This window comes from Echinops telfairi, unplaced genomic scaffold (genome assembly GCF_000313985.2).
Source record: "Echinops telfairi isolate 266 unplaced genomic scaffold, ASM31398v2 ScPeMD7_7458;HRSCAF=8496, whole genome shotgun sequence".
NCBI classification, from domain to species: domain Eukaryota; kingdom Metazoa; phylum Chordata; class Mammalia; order Afrosoricida; family Tenrecidae; genus Echinops; species Echinops telfairi.
The window spans coordinates 25,707,289-25,722,379 of NW_022111358.1; the positions used below are offsets into that span (position 1 = coordinate 25,707,289).

The 15,091-nt window shown below is 52.6% G+C and overlaps 1 protein-coding gene across 3 annotated transcripts; it reads right to left on the reverse strand.

The window, feature by feature from the left end:
- Positions 1-5,227: 5,227 nt before the first annotated feature.
- SNX11 (sorting nexin 11) lies at positions 5,228-13,353 on the reverse strand. 3 transcript variants are annotated; one of them, XM_045299881.1, is made up of 8 exons: positions 13,300-13,353; positions 11,244-11,303; positions 10,202-10,259; positions 9,670-9,756; positions 9,274-9,374; positions 7,930-8,025; positions 7,545-7,757; positions 5,228-6,609 (listed from the first exon to the last, which is right to left on the reverse strand). In XM_045299881.1, exons 3-8 carry the CDS (start codon positions 10,241-10,243, stop codon positions 6,318-6,320), a joined length of 831 nt encoding a protein of 276 aa, XP_045155816.1. In that variant the 5' UTR covers positions 10,244-10,259; positions 11,244-11,303; positions 13,300-13,353; the 3' UTR covers positions 5,228-6,317. The 3 variants fall into 3 exon arrangements, with proteins under 3 accessions (XP_045155816.1, XP_045155817.1, XP_004707147.1); XM_045299882.1 differs by lacking the exon at positions 13,300-13,353 and adding an exon at positions 13,058-13,189; XM_004707090.2 differs by lacking the exons at positions 11,244-11,303; positions 13,300-13,353 and adding an exon at positions 10,800-11,193.
- Between the last annotated feature and the right edge of the window lie 1,738 nt (positions 13,354-15,091).

A 15,091-nucleotide genomic window follows, 5' to 3' on the forward strand; every position in this document is an offset into this window, starting at 1 on the left:
ACGTCTCCCTTCACCCTCTTTTCTGTTGTCCATCCCCCAGGGAGGAGGTTATATGTAGATCCTTGTAATCGGTTCCCCCTTTCTACCCCATCTTCTCTCCAAACTCCTGGTATCGCCACTCTCACCACTGGTAAAAGTTTTGTTCTTATAGCTAGCGCCAAGGATAGTTTTATAAAAATAAGCAATTTCTGCTGAAACACTGCACAAAAATATTCTAGAGCTTCATTTGACTGTCACTGCCTCTGACTGTCATCTGGTGTCTCCAGACTCCTCTCGAGAAGTCACTGGGTGTTCAGTCGCTAATTCCCAGCACACCCTTGACAACCAGGAGGCCTCTCTACAGAGGGCTATCCTGTGACAGCCCAGTGGCTACGACTAATTTTCTACTTTGTGGATCCCAGAGTCCCTCCTCCTGCCTCACTATTTCATTTCCCAGTAGAACTTAGAGATTGGGTAGGGAGTTTGAAACTTACAACTAAAAAGGGATTTTTTTCTTTTTCAAGGGATTTCAAGTATGCTCCCAATTTCCCTATCAACAAACTAACTGTGCAGAAAACACATTTCGTTTCTGTGTTTTCCCCTCTTGACTGAATCCTCCGCCTCGTGCAACGCCTCACCCACTGCTGACTTGGATCTCCTGCCACCCGGCAGGGCGAGGAGACCTGCCCCTGTGGGTTTCTGAGGCTGGAAAGTTCTGCTTCCTTTCCTCGTCAGCTTAACGTCCACATAGTCTAGTTGTGAAAATAACTGTTTTCCTGAGGCTGTCAATCTTTGCGGGAGCAGAAGGGCCTCATGTCGGTGAGAGCCCTGCAGGTCCCTCACCGCTCCGCCACCAGGGCTCCTTTGAGACGCAACGAATGTTGAGACTCGACCAACGAATGGTACATTTTGGGATGTTGCTCATTCTGCGGGAAAAGTCCCTTTTCTAAATATAGTCCCAAACAAGAAACCAAAAACCCGCATGAGAAGACACCGGGGCACGACTAGCAGGCACAAATCAATAGCCTCCATTTTCCAAAGGGAGACGTTTTCAAGATTGAAAGAAAGGGTGCAACCCCCCCCCCCCAAAAAGTGGTCACTTTACAAACTAGATAAAAATATGGTCGCCGGCCCCTGAAGAGCAGACCGAGAGGCTCCCTGACTCTCCTGGGGGGCGGCTTGGCACCATCCTTGTTAATGAAGTCCTCTCCCATGGAGGCCTGGTTCCTGGGCAAACCCTGCCAACTGGGCTTTCTTTTCCTGATGCCCAGGCCATTCTGAGAGGCCTGGTGCCTTTGGCATCAAGCCACTCCTGGGCTGGCCTGCTGTCAGCAGCTGTGTGTGTTCAGTTCCCCCAGGGGGCCCCATCACAGCCGGCTGGCCCTCCACCTGGCAGAGTGCCACTGAAGGCAGCATTTCTACAACGCGGGGTGAGAGTATGCCACTTGCCTGCCTCCTGTGACAGGAGGGAGTTCCAAGAGGTTTCCAGTGCTGGTCCTCAACTGGACATCTGGTTCCAATGCAGACACTCCACCTACAAACAGCTGCCCGATTTTTATGCCTCCGCCTGTGATCCAAAGAGCAGAAAGCGGGGGTGGGGCGCGGCGATGAGCACTTCCTGTTTAGCCATGCTGCCTGCCTTGGGAAGGGCCCCCATGCCAGGCCTGTCACTAGCAGATCCCACCTCTGGGAAAGAAAGCATGGGCACCTGGAGATTCCAGAGCATCCCTTCGACCTCTCCAAGGAGGCACAGGGGAAGCGTAGTGGGCAGAACTTGGAGTACATCCTTCAGTATGCTGTGTCAGCCTCTGTGTTGCTGCCATTTGAGGCTAGAGAGCACCCTTGGCCTCGCCCCACAAGATGCAGTAGCAACCCCCTCCTCCCTTTGTGCTAACCAAGAATGTCTCCCCACGTTGCCGGACTTACCTCTGGGGAGCAAAACTCTCCTAAGGGGGGTGTTTAGGGTCTTCTAGAAGTGTGTGCCTTAACCACATGGTGACGGTGGTAAGGAGTACCTTAAGGCTGGGTTGGGCAGATAGATATAAACGCCCTGACTCCAGCTGGGCTCGAGAAGCCGGCCTGTGTGCCACCATCTCAGATTCGCACACCTGTGCCGCCGCGGCTCTTAGGCACAGACCAGGAAAATGGTGTGTTTGTTTGTACACAACCACACCTGTTTGTTTCTAGCAAGGCTGCAGCAGCGCGGGGCTGGAGAGTCTAGACCTGCACTCTATGCTGTTTCCTAGGCCTCAGCCCCCTTCTGATGGCAGCAAGCGAAATCTAAACGGGAAGAAGGAAGACCCTTGGTCTGGACCCAGGGACGTGCCGGGCACGGTTTCGGGACAGGCAGCCTTGGGTGGCATGGGTAGAACAGCAGAGGGGGCTGCCCTGGTCTCGGCCTCACAGGACGGGATGTGTCCGCTGCATGGCCCGTGCCGGCGGCAGCACTCCCCAGGCCGGAGTGGGAGGTTCAGGACCAACTTGTCATCTCACTGCTGTGATGCTCTTGCTGCTGGGAGGTGCCGGCTCGTTCAAAACGACTCTCGGGAGCTCTCTGGAGAAGCAAAACCAGAACCAACCCACCGCCTTCGGAGGAGGCCAAGAAAGGGTGCAGGCCCAGCGTTTTTGTTGTCCTTCCCTGATCGGGCCAGACAGGAAGGCCATTGTGGCCTGGGTGCCAGCCAGCCAGAGCCCTGCCGCTGCTGCCTCCCACGGGCCCCAGAGTCGGAGGCACCTGGAAGGGTTATTAGCAGGATTGGAACTCATCCCTCTGCTGGGACTAGATCATAATTACAGTAATTTTCTAACAGAGCTCAGCAGTAGGACTGTTTAATCAGCATCTGACTCCCTTGTGCTCCCAGCCCTCATCACTCAAGGAGAGGAGTGGGATGGCTCTTAAAGAGACAGTGCCCGCCTTTCTGCAGTGTGAACAGATGTGCCCTAATTGGTAGAATATATCTAAGTCTCGTAGCTTAGAGCAGGCAGGTTGCAATGCCTCCATCCAAAAAACCACCCCGGGTGCTCAGCATCCTGGGCCTTCTTCCGGGGGTGGATTAGGGTCAGGTTGTTGGTGGGCCTGACTTCCCGCACCAACATGGCCGCCAGGGCCAGGCCACACTGTGGACTTGAGATCTGTGGGTTCAACACAAGCAGGCCCCTCCAAAACCGATGGTTGAACATGTGCTGAAGAGTGAGGAGGAGGAGGAACCTGAGAGCCATGCGTAAGACATCTCGACTGGTGACTTCCCATCATCCGGGAGATGGCAGAGCGTGTCTGAGTTCCTCCCCGCGCCCCACCCCTCCTTAAGGACTTCTGGGTAGTCTCACACTCCTCCCACTGTTAGCATCTCCCTCTGCGTCCTCCTGGCCCAGCCCCTGTTCACTGGGACTGTTTCCCCTGTCTTTGTCTTTCTCCTGCACCAGCTAACCGGCTCTTCCCTGAGCACAAGGGAGTTGAACTATTCACGCAGCTGCTGGTGGAGCCGGGAGCTCTGTCTCCCCCAGTGAGGCTCCTGGTATCCTTCGGAGCATGCATTTTTCATGTTTATGATAATCTTGAGATTTGAGGTCTCCACTTTTTCGGTCCCAAATCCAACCCTGGCTGACTGAGGCGGCTCTCCCTAGAAGGTATTTCTCTAACGAGGGACCAGGGCAGGCGGGCTTGGTAGAGAAGTCCCCAGTGAAGCTCAGTGGTGCACTGGAGTCCGTCCATGAAGGTTACCTTGAACCAGGCTACCTGGCTGTGACCTCGATGACCCCACGCTGACAGAGGGGGCTGCCAGGGAGAGGGCGGCTTAGGATCAGTGCCCGGAGGTTGACTGAGGAGGCAACCATCTCGCACCACAGTGGTTATCTGCTTGGCTTTCACAGCATCTCAGCTGGCTGCTTGCACATAAATCCGCAGATGCCATGCCAGCCCCCCGATTGATTTCATGCTCCTGCAGCCTCTGAGGCAGGCTGGGGGGCTGGTTTGGCTCCATTCCTACCACCCACGCCACTGTGCCTCTGCTGGGCCCTCGAGTGTTAAAAAGATTCAGCAAGAGCTGAGGCCTATAAACAAGTTCACTTTCAGAGAGCTACTTTACTGCCCAGTCAAGTCATGAGCACCCCCAGGCAAAGCTACCAGAGAGGGCAGGGCGTGCCTGGGAGGCCCAGAACCAGGGGAGCCCCTAGCAGTCAGAAAATAAACCAAAGGACTACAGCAGTGGAGCTCTGGGGGGCGGGGGGTGGGGGTGGGTGAGTTAGTTCCGTGAGTCAAGGAGTCTTGGGTTTGGAGGTGCCCGGTACTCGGGCGGGCCTCGAAAACATGCTCATGTACTAGCAAGCCTTCCCCTGCCCAGGCCACTCCCGGACTTGACTCCCCTCAGTTCAAGGTTGCGAGGGGGCCTAGCCTCGGCTCGACCGCGGTGCTGATGTATGCACTAATGCCAATGGATCATTAAAAAAGGCGTCAGAAACCCCCGCTCCCATGTCTCCTGCTGTCCCAGCAGCCCACCCGGTTGGCAGAAGCTGCTGAGCCCCAACCCCGGGCAGGCAGGCAGCGAGAACAGACGAAGGGCAGCCCGGCTTGCTGCTTTTTGGCTGAGTAGGGAACTGACACAGACCACCTCCGGCTCCTGTCTGGAAGTTTCGAGATCAGAGAGCTTCAGGCACAGCTGGGTTCACAGCTGCACCATTTGGAGCATTGGACCCATTAATATTCATGAACCATCCCCACCAATCGGCGGAGCGGATGCCATTAGCTTAGCATCTGTCGGGTGTTTTGTGAGGGTTGTGTGCGGCGCTTTCCCCCCCTTTTAAATGAACTTCTTTTGACATTTTGGATCTGCCTCTGTGGGTTCCCGGGCCGCGCCGTGCTCCGGTGCTCCGCCGCCGCCTCGGATAAAGCTGAGGCGCAGGGGAGGGGGGACGCGTGCCAGCCAGGGCGCTGCATCTGCCTGTTGACAAACTTTATTTCTCTTTCAGCACCTGGCACCGCAGACAGGCGGCGAGGCTGGAAGCAGCAGCAGGTAAATTATACCTAACGAGGTTCCGGGCCGCGCCCACGAGCCGAGCTGGGCCGGGCCGGGCACTGGGCGAAGCCAGCCTGCCCGGCGGTGAGCTTGCTCGGGCTGCGCGCAATGCAGGAGTCGCGCGTCGCCATTATTTCCATGCTGATAAATTCATGATTTATGGAAAGTAACGACTGCCAGCCCTCACTCCCTCCTTCTCGGCTACAGCTTGTTAGACACAAATTGCAACAACACTCTTAAATACTTGAATTTTATTTCAGGCCAAAGCCCCTCAACTCTGAACTAACTGCCATGGCAGAGCCGCAGCGCAGGCTGGGAGTGCACCCCGGAGGTGGCACCGCACCGGCAGGCCGCTCTGCTCGGGCAGGCAAGGGGTGCCTCTGGCTTCAGCTCTCCCACCAGCCCGGGCTCCGTGGGAGGCTTGCTGCAGCAGGAGGCCAAGACGCCTCATTGTCTGAAGGCGGCCCTTGCTTTTCATTTCCATCTGCAGAAACAAAGCCCTGGTCCCCCACAGGCGGACACACGGAGAACACAGCAGAGGGGCACAGGCCGTGGAAGCCCCATGGGCAGGGAGCTGTCATTACTGGAAAAGAAAAGATTCTTAAAAGAGAGGCGCCCATTCTAACTCAGAGGCGGCAGCCAGAGTCTCCCTGCAGTATGAAGCTACTGGAACGGCCCCAGGTGGTTTTCCCAAAACAAAGCCTCTGAGCCCCGGTTGGAGAGCACACCTTTCCCAGCAGGCTCTTCTGTGCAAGGGATGGTGGTGAGCAGCTCAGTGAGCCCCAGGCCCCAGCCTCCGTGGGACAGGCTGAGAGCCCCAATTCCATTTAGGAGTGTTGTGAGGAAAGCAAGTGGTGGAAGGCGAAAGGATTCACCAGTCTGTCCAAGCAGGGAGGTAGCAAGAGGTGGGCCTCCCAGGAGCAAAGTGCTCTCAGGGCGGAAAAGAACAGAGGCCAGCTAGAGCGGGGTAGATGACATCTGCATTCCTGCAAGGTCGAATGATACTGCACGTGGCAGACGCCAAACCAGTCACCTGAGGCAGAGCTCCTGAGGGAATTCAGTTCCCAAGAGAGTAAATAGGGGGAGCTGTGGAAAATCAACAGCTCCGGGGCCTCACACTTAACCTAGAATATGCCTATCCTGTGGCCACTTATGTGGGGGACTCACAAGGAGCTGTCCGGACAGACTTCTGGGCCACCAACCCCAGCTGGGCTGATAAGGGACTAAGCAGTCCAACCTTCCCCAATGACCTTGTGCCCGTGCCCATGCCCACCCATGCACCTTCTCCACCCTCCTGAGAGCAGAACCCCGAACATGAACCAGTGCTCATTTTTCCAGCCCTGTTTCTAACCGACCAGGGGCCAAAGGCACAGCACGAGACAACGGGGCTGACGGGTCCCCTCCCACGATCCCCCTCGTTGGATCGGCAGCAGAGGCTGCCTCTTCGGGTGATGCAGAATCACAGTGTGATGGTGGCGAGAAGGCTGGGAGAGCGGGGCTCTCCAAGGAAGGGGCCTCTGAGTCCACTGCCGGAGCCCATACTTCTACACGGTCCTTTTCTTCACTGGGAGGCGGAGGGGAGGAGCTCCTCCGACCAGATCTTGGGAGGAAGCAACAACTGGAAAAGCGTGGAAAAGGAAGGGCAAGGGGGGGTAAGTGAAAGCGGGTCAGCAGAAGGTGGTGCATCCCCCACCCCCGAAACGGACCCTGCCAGAAAATGACGGATGGATAGTCACCAGTGACACCACGGCGGAACCTTGGAAACATAATCTGAAATGAGAGAAGCCACATGTCTCTGATGACATTGACATTGAATGTCCAGAATAGGTCAAGCCTGAGACAGGAAGTCAGTGATCGCTGGGGGCGAGGGGGCTGAGAGGGGTCCTCTGCCAGTGGTTATGAGGGGTTCTTTTGGAGGAGATAACAACGTGCTACAAAGGTTTGTCCTGAGTGATAATTGTACAACTTGGTGGCTGTACTAGAGATGACTTCTATTTATTATCAGGGGTGAGGGAGGAATTGTACAACTTGGTGGCTGTACTAGAGATGACTTCTATTTATTATCAGGGGTGAGGGAGGAAGGGGGGAAAAATGAGGAGCTGACACCAAGGGCTCAAGTAGAAAGAAAATGTTTTGAAAATGAAGACGGCAACAAATGGACAAATGTGTGCAACACAATGGATGGATGTAGGGATTGTGATAAGAGCTGTAAGAGCCCCCAATAAAATGTTTTTTTTTCAAAAAGATGACATACTTTAAAAAGGTGAATTCTAGGGTATGTGAATTATATCTTAATATGACTATTACTAAAACAAAAAAAAAGCTTCAAGGAAAGGAATAACGAAGCCTTACTGTCCTCCGCCTCTCCCCAGGTTTTCATAAGGATTCCTCTACCACAGGGGGTCCCCACAGGCCCACCATGCACATGGCAGCGGAAGCATCTTCGGAGATGCCACCATCTCTCCGACACCCCGTCCCCTATCAAGTGGATGTCCCACAGGCCCGGGCTGCAGCAACCCTAGCCCTCATGTCTCAAAAAGAAAGCCCCGTCACCTCTTAGGCGGGTCTCCTCTAGCCAGCTGAGAAGAGGCCTGCCTCTCCTCCTGGGCCCAGCCGCAGTTGGACATGGCGTAGTGAAGAATGGCGTCTGACACCGTCATGGGGCTCCGGCCCTGCACACAGGCCTCAATCTCCGGCACTGAGAGCTGGCTTTGCAGGAAGAGGTGTAACTGGCTGTCTGACAGGAGGACCACACTCTGCAACACCCTGGGGAAGACACAGGTTGCCCGGCACAGAGGGTCACCCTGAGGAGTGGCTGTCCAGCCCATCCCCTGAGGGCCTTCTGGAGAAAGGCGCCTACCCCAGACCCATCTGTGTGGGACAGGACCCCTCCACCCTTGCCCGGGACCCTCAGTGCTGGCCCCACACATCCACTCACTTTTCAAGGAAGTGCTGCAGACCTTGCCGGCGCTTCTCGATGAACTCATCAGAGGTGCCAAAGAAGGTGGACTTCCCGGGAAGTTCAGGTACAGGCCTGTGGGGATCACATAATGGAACACCAAGGATAACGAACGCCCAAGAGACCCATCCCAGTCCCGGATGGAAGAAAGCCCGGAAAAAGAGACCCGGAGAAATGAATGCACTTTGCTACTAATAAGGTGAGAATGGTCATATTTATAGATTACAGACTGCCTATGCCAGGCAGTTATGCTAAGTGTTTTAGAAACATTATTTCACTGAACCTTAAGAAGTGAAAAAACCAAAAGCAGAACCAAATTCACTGCCATCAAGTCAATGCTGACTCACAGCGACCCCTTGTGGGTTTCCAAGACTAACTGCTTACAGGACTAGAGAGCCCAGTCCTTCTCCCTCAGAGCTGCTGGTGGTTTCAAACTGCTCGCCATGCGGAGCTTGGCCCAACACGTAACCACTACGCCACCAGGGCCCTTCTGAAGAAGCGCAGTACATATTCTTACAAAACTCCAGGATAGGCAAAGATCTCTGGGGGCGTAGTGGGTTATGCGTTGGGCTGCTAACCACCAGGTCAGTGGTTCAGATCCAAAGCCACCCTGTAGGAGAAAGAGGAGGTTCTCTGCTCTAGTAAAGACTGACAGCCTCAGAAACCCATGGGATGTAGTTCTTCCCTATCCTCGAAGGTCATTGTGAGTTGGAATTGACTTGATGGCAGTGGGGGTTGTTTGCTTTCTTACAGGCTGGGCTAGAGGCTACAGGATCTGCGGAGGAACTGAGGGGGTCAACTGGCTTATGAGGCTCCGTCACCCCATTAACTAACTGGCTAGGCCACTCCACCACCATGGCCACACCTAGTGACCCTCCCAAGGTACAGTCATTGTTCTAATTCCCTCCACTTATTTGGGGGTGTGGATGAGAAAGAGTAGCACTGCCCTTCTTAAACATTTCCACCAACCAGCAGGAAACACATTTGAAATGCTAGCAGTACATCTGGTTAGTCCCAGGAAGCATGCACAGTCAAAAAGGGAAAAAAACGAAAGGGGGTGAGGGGGAGGCCTCCAAAAAACTCAATTCCACTTTTCTACAACCCCCCCCTTCTGTTTTTGATGTGTCATGTGGCTTCATTGGGTCTAACAACTAGAAATGGGAACGCCCTCATTACTTCACCCACTGACTTGGAAACATAATTTAAGAACATATTTCCCAATCTCCTTAATGCCTGACACGTTGCCAACGTTCTTCGTGGTAAGCTGCCATTCCTACGCTTCCAAATGGCAGGCTCGGCTCTCGGAAAGAGAGGCACACTCACACCAAACCCGCATTCCTCTGCAGCTGCTTCTTCAGCCACACAAACTCTCGGTAGCGGCGCCGCACACAGGACGTCTTCGCAGTGAAGGCCGTGCTGTTGGTCTTCGGGAGCAAGTACAGGGGAGGTGGGGGTGAGTGAAAAGGGACCACTCACACAAGCTCTCCATCATCAGCCTCCCCGAGGCTTCAAGCCCCCCAGTCCCATACCTCCCCAACCAGGGGGTCAAACTAGAGCAGGTGCAACCATGTATACCCTGAGCTTGTTTCTCTTCCCCCTCCTTGTCTTTTGTCAATCTCCAGCCCGCCAGACACACCCACACCCACAATTTTTCGGCCTCGGCACTAGCCTTCAGCCCCAGAGGATGCTGAGCCCAATGCTGAAGCTTGATGCACTTACATGGAGGAAGATCTTATAATCCACGTAAGAGTTCCAAGAGCCCTCATTCTGCACACGGGGGTCCTGAACTCGCACAGTGATCACCTCCTATAGGTAAGAAAGTCCACCTCAGCTTTGGCTCAAGTTTCATTGCCAGGTAACTATGACAACATGGCAACAACACCAGTCACAGATGTTTTCAATCAGACAATACCAATTTAATTACTTACTTACTTTCATCCACACATCCAATTCAGCAAATATTTACGACGCAGCCAATACATGGCAGGCATTGTTTTAGCCCCTGGGGACAGAGTGTGCACAAGACACAAAAACCTCTCCCCTCATGAAGCTTACATTCTCAAACATTCTATCCAGTGGGAAAAGCCAGTCAAAATAGAATCTCGTTTCCCAGCAATGTCTCTGCTCCTGACTTCAGCTGGAACGCACCTGCGGCGCCGGGCACACGTGTGGGCAGTGGTCCTGCACAATGACCTCACGTTTCTGTGCCTTCTCTTTCCCCAGTCCCCCTCCAACTCAGACCACCGCTTACCTCCTGCTCGTGGGTCTCCAACATCCTACACCAGGCGCCCATCGGAAGAGAGCATCATCTGACAAGGGGCACAAACAGTGTGGTTAGTGTGCCTCTCTCTACTCTGCACTTGATCTTAGCCAAAAGGCCGAGAAGCGATTCTCTATTCTGAGCACTCGTTACCAGGGCAAACCTTTACGTTTTTTAAATAGATTCTCCTGGGGGAAACCCAGGCCATTTTTTCCCCCTTCTGTGGAAAAAATAATAATAAGAGGAAGCAAAAAAAAAAAAAAAATCCCCTGCATTAGTTCAGTGGTAAGCAAAAAGCCCTGGGGCATTTGCCTCAGTTCTCAGATCCAAGACTCTTACCAAAGGACTTTGGCCCAAAGCATGTTGGGGTCTGAACTGCGTATCTGTCCAGGGCAGCCAGGCTCATTTGTACAACCTTTCTTCTAAGCCTGGCAGGCTACGGGCACAGAAGAGCCTGATGGGCACAACTTTAAATTCGAGTCTAACATCGCCCCCTCCTGGCGGTTCAGAAACAGCCGAACTCCCACAAGCACCGTGCCTCAATCTCTTTGTCTGGCTCAGCAGGGCCTCCTTCCCACAGGTGACTCACAGTGTGGGGGCCCTCTGGGGAACACCGGAGTGGGCCGCCTGCTTTTGCTTTCGACCTTCCCACTCTCTGGATTCCGAGCCCAGGGTTCAAATCATTTCTTCTCTCCACGGTTGCTCGGTTCCCAAGCCCCACAGCTGCACAGGTCGACTCAGGCCGCTTTCCGCTCCTTTGTAAAGATTCATTAAAGCCTAAGCCCCTGATTTTCCCCAGTGTGGCAGTTTACATGTGCAGTGACATCGCCCACTCCAACAAGGGGACCATGAAGGCTGCAACACAGGGTTACTCAAGTCCAAGGGGGCCCATGATGTCACCTTCTGTTAAAATACAGCACTAATCTTGTTACTTCTAGAACCACTCCAACGGCATGCACCCGGCTGCTGCCTCCACCCCCTTCTCCTCTCTTAAGAGCGGAACAATAAGCTTTAATTTCCCTTTCCAATTTACCTTGAAATGAAAACTGACTTCAGCCAATATGTACTGCCAACAAATGATCCGGGCCGGCTCCTGGGAAAACAAGACTATCTCTAAGCTCTCACTCTCCTCCCCCTCCCGACCCCCTCTCACACACCCACTCATTTTTACAGTCTCACAATTAATTTTAAACACATTCGCTTATTAGTTCTGCCTCACCATTAACAGAGTGTGTAATGAGTTTCCCTCTATTTTATGTTTTGCTAACACAAGGCTAACGTTTCAAGAGAAGGGGAACTCATTTACACCACAAAATTAGCAGAGCAAACAGCTTCCCAATTCTTTCCAATATACCAGAAGGTCTCTCCACAGACCGACACGGCAGGCAGGGCAGAGCCATAGCTGCATAGCACAGGACACAGGACCTTGGGCAAACCCAAGGTTTTGTGATACCACAACCTTCTCTCAAACAGCATCCTGGTTGACAATCTGATTTCTCTCTGATGCAGCCACCACCTCACTGGTTGGAGAACACAAACAGGAGATTCTAATTCCTTAACAATAGATATCTAACCTCCCAGAAGGAGGCAGCCTAAGGTCTGGAACAGAAGAGCAGGAAGTCTTGCTGTGAACCATTCATCGCTCTGGCTTTTTTTTCCCCTCTCCCTTTACTTTTTCACTTATCTTTTCAGGCATTTGGTAAATGGCCAGCTCCGGAGCCAAGTTCAGTTTCCTAAATGGTCTTTTCTCAGAAGCAGGTCATAGCCATCCACACACGCAGGGGAGTGCAAACATGGTGGACATTGAAAGACCCCACTTTAGTGACTGACTGGTCCTCCTCGCCGGCTCCAGAAGAGCATGCTGAGGGCCCTGCACCATGGATACCACTGTGCCGAAGTTCCTCTCTTTCTTTGGGGAGTACTGCACCACTTAGAAACAAACAGCTGTAAATTTACTTTTTAAAATTGAGGGCAAAAAATAACAACCATACTAATGCATAAAATTCATAGGCCCCTGAGAAGCTACATACTTAAATCTAGATGTAGAGGACACTAACAGTGTCCATCCTAACTTTCCCTGAATACTCTGAAACAAAACTGACACTTCATCATACTTGAGAATCTAATAATTTCCCGTAGCTACTCTTCTCCATCAGCATCCTCCCCGAGATAGTACTTCTCAGGAGAACAAACAGCTCCCTTCTGTGCCCTTGGGAAGGAAGCAGGAAGTTCTTAAATGGAGCTCTCTGGTCTGGGCAGAGGAGCAGTGTGTCTGTCTGTCATGTAAATAAGGCCAGGCTCGGTGGGCCCTGTTATCACACCTCCAGTGCCCTGTACTTTCTCCACCTGCACCAGCTAGAGAACCCCGTTGTTTACTGTGTATTAGTTGTCCAGCCTTCCCATGTCATAACAATTCAAAGTAGTCATGCAAGACTTGATGCTCCATCATTTCCTCGCCCATTGTGACTACTTCAAAGTCAAGTGAAAAACCAATCGAGTAGTTCAAGTGGATTGGGCTTCTCATCCACCCCTTCTTAGTCTTCCTTTGAGCCCTTAGTGCCCGCAGCGAACAGCAACTCCCTGGGCTCATTACATGCTCTCCTTCTGGGACAGCCACAGGTACTAGGGGACGCTGCCTCGGTTGGCCAACCTCGGTGACAGCAACCAAGCGCTCCCTCTGACCATCGGGCAGCTGGGATGGAACCCATACGGGATCCATCCCAGGTAAGCCCCAAAGATTGCCACAGTAATCTAGCGTGGCAGCCTCCTGGGTCCTGCAAAATACTTGCCATTGACCCCTGGAATCTAGCCGTTTGGGTAAACGTTCCCAAACCCTTTTACGCTGACTGTTTTCTCTCCATCCTTAACTAGGTCGAAGCAAACCGGCCACACCACAGGTCCCTTCTTTTTTTCCTCGTCGGCTTGGGGAGAGGGAAGGGAAACAGACATCGCACTTGGAACCGAGCTCCCTGCCTTGGGTACCGAGCAAGCCCCTGCCTCCATCCGGAAAGTTCGACCCTTTCCTAGGACGTCAAGCGAGGCCCTCGGCCCAAGCGCCACGACTGACGTTGGGGCCCGCGCCCCCTCACCTGACAGCAGTCCCATTGGCGGCACCTTAGCAGAGGCCCAGAGCGGGGGCTTCTCCTTCCGGGTGAGGGGCCGGCGCCCCGGTGCACGACGGGAGACGGCTCCCGACGCGCCAATCCTGGAGGCGCGGGAAGGCCCGCCCCCGAGGGGCGGGACGCTGGGCCGGGGCCGCGCGGCGCAGCCTGGCCGGCTCCCGGCCTCAGGTGGGTCCCGGCGTCGCCCCCCTTCCAGCGCTGGACGGTGGGGTGGGGTGCCGGGTGAGCGGCAGGGCAAGGGGCTCCGCGGTCCTCCCGGGCCGCATCCAGCTTCCAACCAATCAGGAGCCGGTGCTGAAAGCGGGTCCCGGGAGGAGAAGGATGTGAATAGCATTCTCCGTTCTTCTGCGGGCAGCCTTGAAGTTGGGAAGTTCCGGCCAGAAAACGCCCACATTCCTGGAGCTGCGCTGTGTCTTGAAAGAGTCCCCAGTGTGGGTTGCAGTTCCCCAGAGGAGGTTTCCAGGGGGATTCCCAACCCAGATTCTTGTAAAACCGCAGATTGACCGCTTGAAAACAGGATTTGAACAGCTCACACGTTTCGGTAGTGGAAGTGAGTAAGCTCACGGAAGGATCATGCAGCCAGCTCATCGAAAAGAAATATCCTTTGGATGTGATGAAAACGGTTTGATGGGGTTTTTTTTTTTCGGTTTGGTGTTTTTAAATGCTTTTTAACATCCTGTATAAAAATAATTTCAGCCAAGGTAATACCAGGAGAAAGGTCATGTATGGCATTGGAATTAGACTACCTGCTGCAGTACCCACCCAGTGTACTGATCCTATGGCCTAAATCTCTGTTGCTGCTTCCTCACTTAGAAAGCAGAAATCATCCCCACCTCAAAGAGAATTTCTCAAACATTTTTTGGCCTGAGGATCACTTTGTTTTCATGGGGATTTAATACATTTATCATATCATTTCATATTTCAATCACGTCAAGTCGAATGTACAATTACTACCACAATCAGTTTCCAAAAATTCTTTTTCTGCATGGACTCCTTGACATCGTCTCCCTTGGACCCCACCACTGTACCCTATTCCCCTTGAACCCCTTCTCCTTGCTGCCACTTTAGGTTCATCAATCCTGGGTTTTATATACCCCAAAAATGGAAAAGCACTTACCATAGTTTCAAGAGAGTGATTTTCATTGACATAATACCTGGGGATCTCTTTCCACTCATAAAAATTATTTAGGACCCCAGAGAGCTTTTGTTTACCTGGGATATAACAACTAGAGAAAAGTATAAAAAAGACTTGATTCATTTCAAAGCAATAATAATAAATCACTGCATGTTAATGTTCGTGACACCTTGAGCTACAATCTGGTCATCCACAAGGTCAGCAGCTCCTTGGGGAGAAGACAGGGCTTTCTTTTCCCATTACAATCTAGGAACTCACAAGGCAGTTCTACTCTATCCTATGAGATTACTGTGAGTCAGCATCAACTCAATAGTAGTGGGTTTGGGTGTTAGATGTCCCTTGTAATGGAAGACTGATAGATTATCATGTTTGCTTCCTCGATAGCTGTTGAGTTGTGTTGTTTAGAAACATATGAAGAAAATCCCACCTCCTATAGATATATAGATGGAAAAGGGGGAAGAATATCAGGTAATTATGAATATTCTTCTTTGATACCCAACACAGCCATAGAGTAGAATACCATTTACCGTGACCTTACAGGGCAGAATAAAACTTCCTTAAAAGTTTCCGACACTGTAAATCTTTATTGGAGGATATAGCCTTAATAAATGGTAGCTTCTTAAA